The sequence below is a fragment of the Ascidiella aspersa genome, chromosome 1 (assembly GCF_963924565.1).
Source record: "Ascidiella aspersa chromosome 1, kaAscAspe10.2, whole genome shotgun sequence".
Lineage (NCBI taxonomy): Eukaryota > Metazoa > Chordata > Ascidiacea > Phlebobranchia > Ascidiidae > Ascidiella > Ascidiella aspersa.
In genome coordinates, this window is record NC_139447.1 from 23,624,918 (window position 1) to 23,641,859 (window position 16,942).

General features: G+C 35.6%; 1 protein-coding gene across 1 annotated transcript; it reads left to right on the plus strand.

The window, feature by feature from the left end:
* The first annotated feature begins 8,511 nt into the window (after nucleotides 1-8,511).
* On the plus strand, nucleotides 8,512-16,880 carry LOC146168372 (uncharacterized). Its single transcript, XM_083380352.1, has 10 exons — nucleotides 8,512-8,641; nucleotides 10,617-10,682; nucleotides 12,308-12,427; nucleotides 13,257-13,385; nucleotides 13,628-13,812; nucleotides 13,986-14,150; nucleotides 15,088-15,237; nucleotides 15,715-15,889; nucleotides 16,059-16,151; nucleotides 16,517-16,880. The coding sequence occupies exons 1-10, from the start codon at nucleotides 8,578-8,580 to the stop codon at nucleotides 16,636-16,638; spliced, it is 1,269 nt and encodes a 422-aa protein (XP_083236478.1). The 5' UTR covers nucleotides 8,512-8,577; the 3' UTR covers nucleotides 16,639-16,880.
* Nucleotides 16,881-16,942: the final 62 nt, after the last annotated feature.

The following is a 16,942-nucleotide window of genomic DNA, read 5'->3' on the forward strand; positions in this document are numbered from 1 at the left end:
CTTAGTCAAACCACCCTTAAAAATAGGGTCCTGAAAAATACCTCCTGAAAAAATATAAAACAACCGCAACCCCGTTAAGTTAATTACCTGCAATAAATCCTTTGTATTAGGTCAACATTAAGTTTATTTGCAGTTTTCAATATGCGTCCCGGATTTACGTTTCTAAAAAATGGCAAGCCTATAGCTAAGGGGTTTATCTAATCCAAGGGTTCCCAACTTGTGGTACAGGTACGAGTACCACTAGTGATACGCGAAGGTTTGTCAGGTGGTACGCGAGTATCTTCCGTTTTTTCACAAAAACTTGCATTTACAACTTTATATTTTGTTTATCTGGTTTTGTTTACAAAACAATTCCCGAAGCCAATTCACTGCTACGCAACTATTCCTGTTGTTTCGTATCATTACGATCTTCGCATTACAGGTCATGTCAATTGTCAACAAGGAGCACAGTTGCTTTGAAATGTGACTGTCGTATAGCCCTATGGGACAGTGGGCGTTAATTATGCCAAAAAATGCTCTTGATAGATACCAACTACTGTTTTATAGCTTAATCCACAAATAGCGTTAAAAAAATAGATAAAAAAAAATACTCGATCAAATTAGTTGTTCTGCAAAAAGTGGTACGCGTGGCAGTACAGAGCGTTCAAATGATACGAGATTGTAAAAAGGTTGTGAAGCCCTGATCTAGTCTGATGACCCACAATAGATGTTTGAAGAATATTTAACTATATATGGCATTGCCATTCTAATTTAAAATTGGTACTGCGCATGCGTGCGTCGGACTAAGTCTGGAGTAGTTTTACTTACTCGAGTCCCGAGTCGGACTCAAGCAAAACAAATTGACCCTGTCAAGTTCTGCTTCCCAAGTCCGACTTGAACTCCGCAGCCCTGGTCAGTATAAAAAAAATAGGGCTTTATATATTATTGAAAAGAGTTCGTGAGTAAAAAGGTTGCAGACCACTGGTTTAAGGTATAAGCCTCGTATATTTTCGCTTGTAATATTTTTGAAAATGTTTAATAGGTTTCAATTTTAGGTTTGAAAAGGCACATCCTTGCAGCTTGTTCGAGAGTGTGTTGCGAACTTTAAGGGCACGAACTATTTGCCCTTCTAACGAAAATAGTTTTCAATCCGACCCCTGTGTTAACATGTTTTCAGGTATACTTATACATGTTCTACATACATCGCAACATATATATCACATGACAGGAATTACAAATTAGCATAGAAATAAGATAAGCTTGGTTACTTGTGTAAAAAAATTGTCTGTCCAAGCTTCATCAGACAGGATATTTATGCAACCACGCTAAGATGTTAGTTTTCAGTATATATGCTGCTTTGTAAAAAAAATCAGTAGTTTTGCTGTTTACTGAAATAGTCATGTATTGGTCGATAAACCTGAGAGTTCGAATGTGTCTAATTCCAATGTTGTCTTTGAGATAACTTTTTTCAAATCGTAAAGGTAGTTTTGTGCATTTTTTTGAGTATTGAATCGCTGTCTATTAACATGGTATATTTATATTATAAAGAACTACAGTCACTATACTTTCAAAAAATTTGAGCAGCAATACCATGTTTATTTATTTCTTCCCGAAATGTTATACCCCAGGCACGAACAACATAAAATGAGCAGCAACAAGAAATGTCTGTTTTTCGCGGCCAAAAAATTAACGTTGATGTGATCATTGTAATACAAGATAATAGTCAAATAAAAGATTACCCCAAGTTAGGAAACAATAAACCAGTGACATATTTTATCCAGGGAGTCGAACCGTTTGACTTTTTCGGTTCAGCTTCGGTTCGGCTTTAAGGTTTTTTTTTTCGGAACACGGTTCAGTTCCGGTTTCTGTTCGGATTAATTTAAAAGTTCCGGTTCAGCTCCGGTTCGACCATCGTTAATTCAAAACCGGTTCATAAAGTTCCTTTTTTTTCTTGAAAAGTTCGAACATGGCATAACTTGACTCAGTAAAATACAAATTGTGCATCATGCTGGAGTGAACCGCTTTTTTGTCAGGTTCGGGTTCGGTTAAGGTTTATATTCTTTCAAAATATTCGGTTCAGTTCCGGTTTGGTTCTTTTAAATCTTAAGCGGTTCATGTTCGGTTACGGTTTGTGAAAAAATGGCCCAAAAGTTCCGGTTTGGGTTCGGTTCGACTCCATGATTTTATCAGAATCGGGTTCTGTTCCGGTTTAGGTTTGGATTAAGTTAATAGTGCCGTCTCAGCGATAGGTCGACCCTAAGTTTTTTAAAACCGGTATGTAAAGTTAAAACCGTTTGAAGTTTAAGCACTATTAACTTAAACTTAAAACCGTTTGAAGTTTAAGCATTTTAGACTTTTTGTCTATAAAGCATTTAGATTTTTTGTCGTTTTTCGCGTAAGTCCAAACTTTTAATTGGTGGGGCATGACAATTTTGAACGATGTTGTCACAAAGTTACGTCAGAACACGTTATTAGGCGAAAACTCGTTTAAAATATTTATTTGAATTTGTGCCTAAAGTACGTGCAAAGTGTAACAAAATTACGTTTGTTTGGTTTAACTAACAAACCTTTTAATTTAGAACGAGGCGTTAAGCATTTATCCAGACAATTTTGCCAAACCACAAGAGTTGTTAATTAAGGCACTTGAGTAGTTACCCTACAGCTGCATGGTTATACAAATGACTCAATAGCTATGGCTCAAAAAATCATTTTTGAAAGACACAACGCTCAAAAATCAGCTTTTTTATGTTTATATTTAAAAGACACAAAATAACTTTTAAAAAATATATTTAAATAGCGTAATAATGAAGCCAAAAGGTGGAGTAAATCAACATTATCTTAAAAAAGGCGTTTGTACATTTATACTTTTCACATCGTTAGATTTGCCTACAAGTTCTTGGTTTTGAATAAGAGACTAAAAATGCAGTGGACAAAGTAGCGTTTTTTTAAAACTTGGTTTTGATTGGAACTAGAATCAAAGCAAAAATTCATTAATAAATAAGATTATAATTAGTCGCTTTTCGTTCTAATTGTTTGAATTTGAACAGTGCCGGTGTAATCAGAAGTTTTTGCTTAACACAAGAAACGTTCACTAAGTTTGACGGTTGTAATAAACCCTAACAAGTTGCGTTCAATCGCCAAAAAAGGTAATTCAACTATAATTTTAGAACAAACTGAACTAGTAAGAATTTAGCGAGTTCAAACAATACGGGAATGGTAGTAACAAAAATACAGGCTAGTCCAGGGTGGTTCAAAAAGAGGTTACTATAATTGCATCGGGTTATAATTGCATCGGTTCAATTTGTGTGGTGCGCATAAAAATACCTACATTCAATTGAGTTGGCAAAAAATTATAGGTCCTCGTGGTCGCCGCTACAGTTCAACGTCACACTCAGTGTTTTTTTAAGGTGTTTTGCGGTCTCTAAAAACTACTTAGCGGTCACCCAAACCAAACCTTAAAAAAACCCTGATCACACTAATAAACGTAAATGAGTGCGTAGGTGAGACAAGCTTTTATTTCTTCTACTTAAAGTTGCTGTTTTTAGCTCTGTAGAGCTGCCAAGTCAATGTGATCAACGTACCCCACTCTGTGCAATCAACGCTCCCCCACTCTGTCTAATTATTATGTTATTAAAATACTTATTCCGTTTTCAACCACATGGCGTGATGCTGGATTCAACGCAATGAGCACATATTTAAAACGAAACTCCGTAAATCGCTTGGAAGTAAGGCATGACTTGCGTTTATGCTTATGCAAGTGGAGACGCGTTTGCAAAACCTAGTGAAACTGTGCAGGCGCAACCATCGCACTGAATGCAATAACTGTTGAAACAAATTGAAATTTTTGTTATTGTTCGTTTGTTAAATTCAAATTTATATGTTAACTAAAACTTTCTAAAGGCAATACTTTTTGTACACATGTGTATAGCCACAATTCTCTGGAACGCATAATCGCTCGAGTTGCTTTGTTCCAGCATTAATTGAAACATTTTTATTCGTATCCGACACAAAATGGGGTTGCAATGTAAATTCTGATTTCATTTTCTTCAAAATTGGAGTCGCTTGTTAAAAGTTGAAGACTACTGCTTTAAATTACCTCAAATCATTATTCAATTTTTCAAGTTTTTTTGTCTATATGTATTTAGGCAACTGAATTGATCCAAGCCTTGTCCAATTTTCGCTATATTTTTTAGCTGGAAGTGGGCAGTTATTTTCTGGTATTAGCAGTTACGATATGCAGCAATGGCAACTTTTTAATTGTGTTATGGCAGGGATGGAAAATCACTGACTTGTGGATCAAAGTGAACCACCAAGAATTTTATTCGCACTTGTTTCAATAGAAGTATCGACATATAATCAAATTTCCAGATGCCGTCGGAAAGGCTTATTAAAATCAATCGGCCTATGCAGGATTATCATGCGAGCAAAGCAAAGCTAGACAAATCTAGCTAGCCTGCGAAAATGAAGGTTCAACTCACGACCTCCAGCCAAACCGGGACCGTCGCCCTCTAAACGCAGGCTCAGTGGGAGGTGGTCGAGAAACGACCATTGCTTCGTTGCCTGCTGCATCCTGTTTGTAATAATACATTTCAGAAAACAATAAATGTTTCACCAAATATTTGTTGTAAGGCACTAGTGTTTAAACCAGTGCTTCGCAAACGGGGATCGTGCAAAGTGTTAGAAAGCGGACAACTAAAAGCATTTTGCTATCTCGGTAAAACTTAAAGAGTGACGAAACGTTAAGGAAATTAAAGCTCACAAACTAAAAAAAATTGAAGCCCTGGTTAAAACAATGCTAAAAAGCTTTCCTAAATTTGTTTGATCTTATAAAAAACTTTGCTGTAGCTTTGTCAGTTCATCGATTTCGTGCAAATCCTAATTTATAAATCGTCTAAAACCCTACCAAAGACAATACACTTGTATAGAAGAAGCAGCCGCAAAGTTATGCATTAAATTGGCATGTGATTAAAAGTATATACATCGCCCACTTGTGCGTTTTTAAAGTTTAAGTCCCGTTTATGACCCGCACAAATAAAACCGGTCGCCATCCCTGTATTATGATTAGGACTGTTTCAATGCACTGCGAAGCGCTATGGCTTGGCAATATGACGTCACGATCACGTGAACCGCTCGATGATGGGCACGCAACTTCCTGTTGCCTGTCAACCATTTAATTTAAAAAGATACCATGAAGCAACAGGAAAGATAGTAAGCATACTTTTACTTAGAAAACATTGGTTTAATTGAAAACAACACGTTCATCAAATTTAGAGGGGCATATAGGTGGATTAATTTTTGAATGTGTTAATTAGTGTTCCTTTAATCATCAGAAGTGCAACGTACACAGTTTACCGGTACTGGACCAGGAAAGTTTTTAATTAAAGTGACAGTATGTTTTACCAGCTCAATAATAGTTCATGTATGTTATGAAGGTTGTATAATGTGGTGCAAGACATATAGTAAGGCTCTGTGGTAAGCATTTCTTTAAATTTATGTAAATAAGTTTAAGCTTACGAGTTAGACTGCTTTGTGAAACGGTTTGTTTTGATTAAAATGTCACAATAACGCGTTACCGCAGTATTTGTCGGCCGCTGACTGTAGCTGTTATGTGTTCTGATGGTGAGTTGCATTTTCAAAACGTGACTATTTTATAAAAATAAAAAGGTTTCTGAGTAAAAAATGTAGGTTGCATACAATTGAAGAAAATACAAGTTAACCTACAGTCATATAATTTATTATACGCGGCATTTAATTAGCACAAATGGAAAAATGGTTTAGTCTTCTTTTTAGGTAAACCTCCCTTCCGTTTTTTTTTGTTTTTTTTGTAGTGGAACATCTTCAAGAATAATCATTATTTTATTCCGCCGTTTTTATCCAACTTCTGGTGTGTGAAATTGGCATGTTTAACGGTTTTACTAGCTAATGTCGCCAAGGGATTGTTTTAAAGTGACGCAGCAATATCAATCAGTCCATGGCATGTAGGCTACCAGCCAATACCGCTAAGCTTTCCGAAGAAATCAATGTTTGTAATCAATTAAAACCGCAATCATTCCCATGTGGCAAAGCAAATTGTGTATAAGACAATATTGAGTTAAGGGTTACATAAAATTTACAATTTTACATGTTTTCGACAGCGTATTTCTCATAGTTAGCAACCATACAGTCAGGTCTAAGCTTTGGCGCAAAGTAGAAGAAGAAAAAAGATTGCCAGCGACTAACTGTACAAACGCAACTTTGAGGCAGTTAGAACAACCAATTTTTAGTCAGTTTAAAGTTAAACCCCGAGGAAACATTACTGAATATATATTCACTATTGAATAGCTGGCTAATATTTAATTTTTACAAAGGTATATACCAGGGGTCGGCAACCTATGGCCCGCCAATGTAATTCATCCGGCCCGCCGCCTCTTTGACAAGTTAGACACGAGTCCATTTCAGTTACTTTTTGACTATTTTAAGTACGTAAATGCGAAAAATGTTCGCGCTTCGGGCGAATGATCTTTCTTCATCCAGTTTCTTTACGCTTTGATGCTCTTTTCGAACTAGATCAGCGCTTCTTTACCGTTGCGCTATGGAAAGCTGCCAGCGGTGTTGCGGACAAACGGAAAACCTATTCAAAATTATTGGACAAATATTTTTTAACAATTTTTTTTTGGAAAATGTAATAAAAACTCGCTGGAAATACCGGTATCCTAAAAAAATCGCGCTCGCTTCGCTCGCCAGGTGTGTCCGCACTTCATTTATAGTGAACTAGATTAACTATTAAACTTATCGCCTTCCCTCAAAGTAGTTTTATTACACTTTTCATTAGAAGTATGGATGACGACGTGTGATCTCGATTTTTAAATCAAGCAAGCGCCTTTTTCGCGCTTTGCGCCAACACTTTACTGCCTCCTTAAATTTAATTAAACACGTTTTGAAGTGTAAAAAAAAAGATCCGAGGCCCGCCTGATTCACAGTTGTTGTAACGTTTTAATAACACAAATGTTAGTTAACATTTTTTGCGGCCCGCAGAGACCTTTGAGTTAGTATTTTGGCCCGCGACTACAGAAAGGTTGCCAACCCCTGGTATATAGGTTGGTCGCGAGGGTTTTTTGAACGCAAGTGTTTGATGGGCGATTGCTAATTTCTGTTTAGTGCTGGAATTTTTCTGCTAATGCAGAAATGTAAAGTCCGTAATCTTAACAGCTATTTGTTACAAAAGTAAATTTTAGACGATATCCAAACGTAGTTTTTATGTTACGTACGTTCCGTACCGCCTACACATAACGTGATTTTTACACACTCTTCACATAACATTTTATTACTTGGTGACCAAAGTGTTTTTCGATTTATTAAGACATTAATAATTTTATCAAAATCTTATATTAAGCTTTTTTGTTATTTAATTTCGTTCCCCCTAATTTTGTGACTATGATAGTGTCTCATCGCTAATAAGGTTTAAGCACTGCCCACCCGAGCTAGCTATTTTGGCTTTCTGCCGTCCCAAACACAAATTTTTATTTTCAAACAACACAATTTTAATATGACAAAGGAAGTTGCAGATTTATACAAAATATCAGCTGTCTTGCTTAAATTTGTTGACTATTTTAATACATCTGGACCAAATTTCATTTCAAACCAAAGCCTTTATGTACTTAAAAACAATACATTTCTATACTGTATGTTGTCGGCCGCTGAAAAGCGTTGATTAAAAACGAGTAAATTAGAACAGTTAATCAATATTTCACTTCTTCGCAAATAAACAGCTTCCCGCCCTTAATTAACTGTAGTCGAACAGTTGAGTTTGTACCTCGTCTGTTTTTTTTAATTTTCACGCGTCGTCTTGCTAATCAGTTGCGTTCTAATCGATTGCAAGCTTGTATTAGTATTTTGCAATTTGGCTGTTGACTAAAGAAAAAAGCACCTCGCCAAAAGAATATTCCAAATAAAACCAGCCAAACGTTCAAAACTCGTTGCTGCCGCAAGGCGTTGCAGCTATTTACAGCTTATTTGTTTGTATTGTATACTAATTGATAAGATAAGCTTATATTGGTAATGTTCAATTAAAAATAGTAATTTGATTAGATTGTTATTGGCAGTTTGTTACGATTAGCGCTATGATAGTTGGCAGTACAAGACGAGGAAATGTTCTAATAACAATGCAACTTATTTAACAAAGTTGTTGTACAGCCCTATGTATATAGTTCTGTAATAGCAAATTAGGAAGATGCAGGCTGTACGATTGTTTGTAGCAGAAGACTATGTTAGAAAAGGAATATGTTGTACTGACACATAATATATAATATAATGTAAAAAATTCGCTTTCCCTCTGTTGAAAATATGCACGCAAAATATCGTCGCTGGTTTTTCGTCGATATTAATGCAATTAGGCGCCAACTGGTGGGCTAGGCACCAATCACTTATAAAAAGTGTCAGGATGAATATGTCACCAAGAGGTCTTCAAACAAAGGATGTAAGCTTGAATGCTTCCTGCTTATGTAGTTTAATGATATTTATTCTTACTTGTAACCTTAAACTGTGTGGTATGTTGTGCATGCTTTGTTTAATATAGAGGGTGCTGTATCCTGTAGCAGTTAGGTTAATAAACGTTTAAATATGTCCTCGATTGCAAAATCTATGAGTATCTTAATACTCGTATTTCTTGGAATGTGGCATCAAGGTACGTTTTATACTACAGTTTTAAACCTAGGCGTGTTTATGTCGTGTATAGTTATTCCTAAGTTTAATTAAAAGTGGTTTGTTTTATAATAAAAAAACAGCCCTGTACAACATATACGACCGGCGTACGGCCTACGACGTATTTCAAATTCAGTAGTTTAATAATAAATGGTCGCATAGAGGCCGTTCTAGACTTCTAGGGAGCCCAGGCTATGCTATGTTTTTTGCTAACTTTACTATGTTCTGTTAAAAAATGTATCCAATATTAATTTACTTTGCCCGTTTTAAGGAAATATATTTCGCCCCCAAGCGCACTGCACTGTATGAAATGTTGCATCGTGTCGCTATCTCATAAGCTCTACAAAGTGAAATTTCTGTTACCGGTAACTTAGACTACGAATGCTAGCAATATGCAAATCTCGTTTATGCACCCATTGTGCCTCGTATTCTTTTAAATTAAAAGCCAATTTAAACCAGATAAAATTCGATTTACACTAAATCTTTAACTTAAAGACACTTGGAAGCCCAAAAACGAAAAAAAATCCGGAGAGTTTTGTTAATATTCTGCAAATGTCTACATAGCCGTTTTTCGGTCTAAAGTTTTACCTGCGTTTATACTGCTACGTAATACCAAGTAAGTTTTCGCTATCTTAATTTATAAACAAATGATATCAAAAACACTGTATTCTTCAAGCAGACATTACGAAAGCGCTCGATTTAGCATTTTAGAACGAATAAAACAAATTGGACTTTTGGTCATCGCAACTTCCGGCGTTTAAAAGCTTTTTGCACATTCATCAAAGTTATGCTTGCTATGGCAATTGTGATCACGCAGTCAATGTTTAAATTACGATTTAGGGTTTGCAGATACAAATTGCCATGTTTAACAAAAATGTGGGTAGCTCGGATTGCAGACTACACAGGCTTATACTGATAAATAACATGAAGGCCTTATTTATGACTCCAGTGTTACAGGCAATGACTAAATTTGCTTCACAAAAGCGAATTTTTTTAGGAGGTTACCCGTTATTATCATTTTTATCACATCTCGTATTGCAAAATTCACACATGTAAAATTGTAGCGTTTCTTATAATTATAATCCTTTGTGTTTTTTTACAAAGCACGTACTAATATGGCCGGTTGATTTGGTAAACATTTAACATCTAACGATTACTAAACTGTGTGAAATATTCAACTATCAACTTTCCATTAGTGACTTAGTCCGTTTTGTGCTTCTATGCATTTAAGGAGAAATGACATGTTGAGATTTTGTTATTAAATCGCAAAAATGCTAAGTCTGCGAACAACAACTTATCGGATTATTCTGGCTCCCTCGGGGCCCTTTTATTTCTTACGCCCCGAAGTGGAAATTGTTTCTGTCAATATTATCGAAGCGCTTGAAGATTCCCTGAAATTCAATATTGCGGAGCTTGTTCCATTGTTTACGATCGACCCAATGTTAAAGCCCAGCCGAGACACGCGCCACCGTGCAATCGCTGATTAGTTTTGCTTGGAATTTCTGATCGATCCATATGGCGGTCGAGTAAAAGGCTCTGCTCCCTGCAAACAATTTCCCATTTTGAGATTAGTGTTTAACTCAAATTGTTTTCCCCTTGGCATTGTAAGAGCTTATAGTTTGTTTCAAAGCTTCTGTAATTATGGGGGAAATCGTATTTTGGCAAAAATCACGCAAGACCAAATGCTTTCTAGGCCCAGAGTATTTTAATCACCACCATTTGAGAATACAATTCCTATCTTATTAACGTTTATATTATAACGTAAATTATATATTCGTTAAAGCAAAAAGGGTCAAACGTTTTAGAAAAATATATCGATATTTCGATCCACCCCATTAACGCCGTTCGAATTCGAATTAATTATAATTATTGGTAATTATAATTAAAAAAAATTGTTAATAACAAGCACAAATAGTGTTTCTGGAAACTTATTTTTGTTTACCTTGTTTGTCCTATAGTTTCTTCCGCAGCTGTGCTTTCTGTTCTGCCTTCATCAGTTACAAGGATTGTTGGATCTCAGGCTGTTTTTGAGGTAAAACTCTCGTAAACTAATTTTCTAGAATCTAGATCGTGAATGCCAAATCATTTTTAAACAATTGCTTTTCGACAGGGTCGTGACTCGTAAAAGGCTTCTTAAGGCTGTTTTGTGTTAGATTTGTTATAACAAACCGCCTTCTTCCCTTTCCGCAAGGCACTTTACCTGTTTTTCTCTATTGACAAATACTTTAAAGTAGTTACTAGTAAAAAACGTATGTTACAAGAATCTTCCCTCTAACGGTAAATTTGTCTTGTTTTGATCAATTGTGTATGTAATGTGTTTGATTAAGGCAGTAGAAATTTAAAATAGTTCATGGCACCCCTGCTCGTGTTCAACTAACCGATTATGCAATACGAATTTAATTAATCAAAATGGGCCAAATCCATGAACGATTATGTTGCAATCTACTATTGGTTGCGAAAGGGCAAGGTGTATCAAGGCTATATAATGCAGGCAACTGACTTCACAATGTATGTCAATTTCACCAAAAACAAGAGTTAAAATAAAACATAAATGTAATGTTTAACTTTTGGATCATTAAAGTGTGCTGTCCACCTCCAGAAGTTTATTGCTAGGCATCCAAACAATCTTTTCTATGGTCACAAAATGGTCATTTTATATATAAACTGTTGCTACCAGGCATAATATTCAATAACGTTAATTTCCAGAGGGACAGTTTTTGATTGGTCTTTTCAGGTTCATTATTCAAGATATGTGATATTGTTGTAGTTTGTTTTGAATGTAGCGGTGAACGCACTAACTATCTTGACAAGTCCTTGCAATTTCTTTCCCCCCCCAATCTTTATCGTGAAGCACTTTCTATCATTTCCATCGACCTAACCATTTATTCCTACTGGTCGCAAATGTTTTGATGCTCAACAGTCAAATCAGGCACTTGTAAGGTATCTTTTGCTTGAGAAACTAATATCACAGACATGTTAAAACTATCAAATATCATTTCCCCCCATGTCGTTACGACAGGTTGGGGTGGCTAACCAATAGATATAATTTTGGCTGGCCTTGTTTAGTTTTACGGCTGCTGTTTTAAATTTTGTAATTGATCAGCATCTTAAAATCCCAAATGCCCTCGGAAGGCTTGCCGAAATCTGTCGGCCTAATCAGGATTTACGTTAATGGGTGCCGTTATCGTCATGCAGTCAGTACGATTCGAGAAGGACTTCATCACAGAATGTACACATTGTGCAGACATGGCTCGACAACCCACCCTGGCCAACGCCAAACTCAGAAACGTCTCGACGTGTAGGCCTAGTAATAAAAAAACTACATCACGAACAAAATTGTTTTTTTTTACCTAAATTTATATTTTGAAGCGTTCTTATTTTTTTAAATTGTTACCTTATTATGTTTACTTGACCTAGTTAAATAGTAATTTTACCAATGTAGGAAACTAAAATAGCCTAAATACAAAATTAGTGTTTCTCCCAACCTTTTAATTTTCTCCCGGTATAACCATATTCTGAAATGATCGACAACCCCTCGCACGTTTTCAACCTGAAATTACAAAATGAAGCTGAACTGTCACATATTTAACAACTTTATAATAAAAGTTAGAACCACTGTTATAGACAAACATTTATTTTTTTTCATTTTAGTTTACCGCAACCAACGTTACAAGCGGAACAAATTTTCAATGGACAGTGTATGGATCAATGGTTGCGAATTTAACCGTCACTGACTCCAATTTGATGATTGAAGTCGCATCGGAATACAGTGAGAACATAAGTAACCTTAAAACCTAGTTTAAAGTATAAGTATGTTTGAAACAAGCTAGACAACCTTGTTTTTATAACCGCTGACCAGAAGCATGCAATTAAAAAATTCAAATGAACTACAGCGTTTTCTTTCTTGTATATTTTACCTTTAAAATCATAAGATTCAACGCATCATACCTAAAATCGATAAACATGGTTATAGGTTTATTAATATTGAATGGGTGACCTTTATGATCAAACCAATTATTATTATGACCCTATATTTGAAAAGGTGTCTCCATAACTGCTGCGACCGAATTTGAATAGCGTTTATATTGTGCAAACAATTGCTAGCAGGAAAACTTAATAAATATTGCAGCAATACTGAACATACTTTTCACAATGTTGTTGGGTTAGTCTTTTTTAATAGTGCGCCTAGGTAATTCGTAAAATCACTCGTAGTGTTAAGTTGATGTTTAAATCCAGGGTGGCACATTGCACCATAACAAGTCGCGCACTAAACATTAGGGATAGCGCAATCAAGTATAGCTGCTCGTAAAAATATATAAATACCAGAGTGTCATTAAAGCTTATAATAGTATTTATATGTTATAGACTACCATAGGTCCTTCTTTTAGAAGGTTTGTCCTCTTTTAAAAAAACGAATGGTTACATGAGGACACTAAAAAGTGTATTTTTCCTTTAAAATTTTTTTCCTTTACTTCAAGATATAAAGGCCAATGCTTTGTCCTCAAAGCAATTGAATTTTCCCTGCCTTTGAAAGGTCACACTTGTTGCTTGTGTAACGCCTGTATTAATCATCGATTAATTGTTTTTGTTTTGTTAAGACTTGACTGCTGTTGGTAGTTTAGCCTCTGGTGTAAACATGACCTTTACCATTAAAAACGTCGTTGGAACATCAAATATTCAACTCAGTGGAAATATGACCTCGGCAAGCGCGACACTTAATGTAAAAGGTAATGGATATATTTTCACTGAACTTAAAATTTGTGACTGTTTGCCAGTGCTGTTTACGATATAAATTTAAAAAGAGGTGCTTTAATTGCGCTTTGCGACGCCCTGGTGCGTCGTAAAATAATTTTTTTTTTTAAAAGAACGTTTTAGGTTCAAACATATTAGCTGTTCGTCCGAAAGTATTAGGCTAAAATTAACAAATTTGTGATTTATTATGTCCTTATCTTATTTCTATGATATAAAGCGGATTGCGGCATGGCACCCACCGGGAATGGTAGTTGTATCGCCTACAACTGCATGACCAACAGCACCATATTTTGGGGACAGCCGGCCGGAAGCAATTCTGTGAACACTTTTAACTGCTACAATACTTCTACTTGTGGCGCTGATGCGAATTGGTCGATGCTAATAAAAAAGTGCGACACTGTGGTAAGTTATATATAGCTGTTAGTTTGGAAAGTTTTGTTAAATATAACCTAAAAGACCTTTGTAAATTTGATTTTATAAAAAAAAAACATGTGAAATTATACAATGTAAATTTGGGGGCCATGTCTTGTCTTTTGTTTAAATATCAACGAAAAAGAATCGCATTATGTACTTAGGCGGTCGGATGCCTCGCAGGCAACAAGTGGGGAATGAACTGCAGCAACACGTGTGGTGCAGGTTGTCCTATCGGCATGTGCCATTTCAGCAATGGAAGCTGTATAGATGCCAGTGGTTTTGTAACCAATTGCAGTTCTGGATATACAGGAAGTCTTTGTAACCAGGTAACATTTTCTATAGTATTTTGATAACTACCTATATCACATCTATTGTAAAAGTGGCATGTTTGACCTAAAAATTGGAATTGTAAAGCATGTGGTTATTTTTGTCATAAAATCACCACATATATATAAACTCCTTGATAACTTGCTTAAAATAAATTGTGTCCTTGCTAAAACAAAACTGTTTTAGTCGCAGTTGTCGTAAATTAATTTTGCAGTGAGCGAAAGATAAATTTTAACCAAATTCTCTAATTTATTTTAACCAAATTTTGTCTCTAAAAAGTAAGGCAGTAAAAATTGGCCAGAGCCCCTTGATTACTTGCATTCAACTTCGTTATGGATTTGCACTTGCTCCACAAATTATCTAGCTGACCGGGCTGATATAGGTTAGGGGGAACCAGGTCATGGCTTCCTTTAAAATTAAAACTATATTTTTTGACAATAATTACTGTAAATCCAATTAAAAAAAATTAAAAAAAAAAGTTCGAACTTTTATGTGATTTTTTTAAGCTGGGGAAATCTTTTTGAAATGACTGAAATGAAGTTCTAGTCATTCGCGGGGTGCAAATATAACGTCTTTATTCACCCAAGTCAAGTCCCTATCAGTCATAGCCAATATACATGTCAAGTCAAACCCAAGCCCCGTTATTGCCATCCAAATAAATGTTTTAATTAGCAAATCACCAGCTTCATTCTGAGCAATATTTCGCACAGCAAAACGAAAATTGTTACATTTGTTAATTATCAATTGCGCAAATGACTTAAATTTAAAGCATATTATTTATTCAATTGACTTAATTGATTTCAACAATACAATATTTTGCTTATGGAACAAGCGAAGCACTTCAATCACAGATATATGTATATTTTAGTACGAAATAGTTTAATTCAAACCATGTAAAGTTCCTCGCGTGAGCCCGTGTATTATTTGTTTTCATAGATGGTGTGTGCGAACAATAAATGGGGCGACAACTGTAATATGTCATGTGGAAGTGGATGCAAAACACAATGCAACAAAGCTAACGGTTATTGCCTAGTAAACGAGACAATTGACTGCAAGTTTGGGTGGACTGGATCGAAATGCGACGTGGTATTTAATTATATGCTTTTTTAATTGGTTAATCTTGGTAAATTGAAAATCGTTACCGAATAATCTTAGTTGTAATATCTGGCGACATAGTCAACTATAAAGCGTATTAGAGCACTGTAATATGTCGAATAAAACCTAAAAAAATATCTTGTTGCCATCCTTAGTTCTTTAAAGAACTTCGAAAATGCACAATACATGGATATATGCAAACTCACTTGCAAACACTGGTTAAGTGACATTAGATCATAGCTGGCCTTCCAATTGGCTGACCTGCTGTGCCCACATTTATATACCGTACTTTAATTTAACTTTCATCATTTTTAAAAATAAGACATAGCCAACGAGCTTACTTATCTTTGCACTTATAGCATGAATATAATAAAGTATTTCATCGCAAAGGCCTGACGTTTTGCCAAAGTATAATTGATTACCATAGGCTATACAAAACAAATCACCAAACAGTAATTATAAAAACAGCCAGGTTGCCAGTTCGACGGTGTGTGGGGTGTAAACTGCAGCAGGGCATGTGGTATGGGATGCCCAGTTTTTGTCTGCGACTTCGCAACTGGAAGGTGCTTGGACAACGCAACCGGCCTCCCCCTCGATAACCCAACTTGTCGTGATGGTTACACAGGAAACCTATGCGAAACACGTATGTTAAGCAGAATTTTTTTTTCGCACATTTAATATATACTAAATTTATTATTTTCCGATTTTCTTTAACGATTCCTACTTTGGAAATATAAAATAGTAAGCTTCCTAACTCTAAAATGCAGACGTAACGGCTGTACCATTCGTAAAAACATTTTTATATTTCTCAGCAATATGTGGTGACTGTCAAGGCGGAACTTGCTTGGAGCCAAACTTTTGTGGCCTTTGTCCGATTCATTTCGCATCAGGAACAACCTGCAGAAGTAGGCCGAATTAGATTCTATTGGCTTACATTACAGAAACACTTTTCAATAGAAGATTAAACTAACGAGGAAATCCATAACGAGGAAATTCATAAAACCGATGTTTCATAGATACTATATAGTATTTATTAGAAGGGTAGAAAATTAACCGACAAAAAAGTAACTTAAAAGGCTTTCATTAAACGTAAGGCCACATATTACCAATAAAAAAATACCCTACTTTAGTTGTGTGAACACTTAACATTCACTTTATTGCTTTAGTGACTGATACTAAAATTTACAATTTTGTTTATGAACCTAACGTATTTCCACATTATTCGATTGAAGTAAAATAAATTTCAATGAGTTTTAATGCTTGGTTTCAGACATACGTTTGGACGGATTTCTAAAAGGTTCGATTCCAACTTTTGCCATACTTACGGTGATTGTTGTTTTGCTCACCGTCTCCTCCAAGTGGTACATCAGGCGAAAGTTGAAACTCGCCTAAATGCTACAGGGCTTGGATGATGCAGCGCAGGACACATACCATATCTACACGCGCCTTTGTGTTCAGAACCCAACTATAATTGGCGTATATGTTGTTCACATTGATGTTTGTTTTTTGCTGGTTGCCGTTCGTTTAAGCCTCTTGAGGACAATGAGCGATGTATTGGTTTTAAATGAAATACGAAATAACATAACTAACGCATTTTTCGTCGTGAATCAAGTGTTCCTTTGTTTCTCTTTTGTGTGGGTAGATCATTTAAAAAAATTGTTAGCTTTATTGCAGTCTGAAACTCGTACTTTGCTTT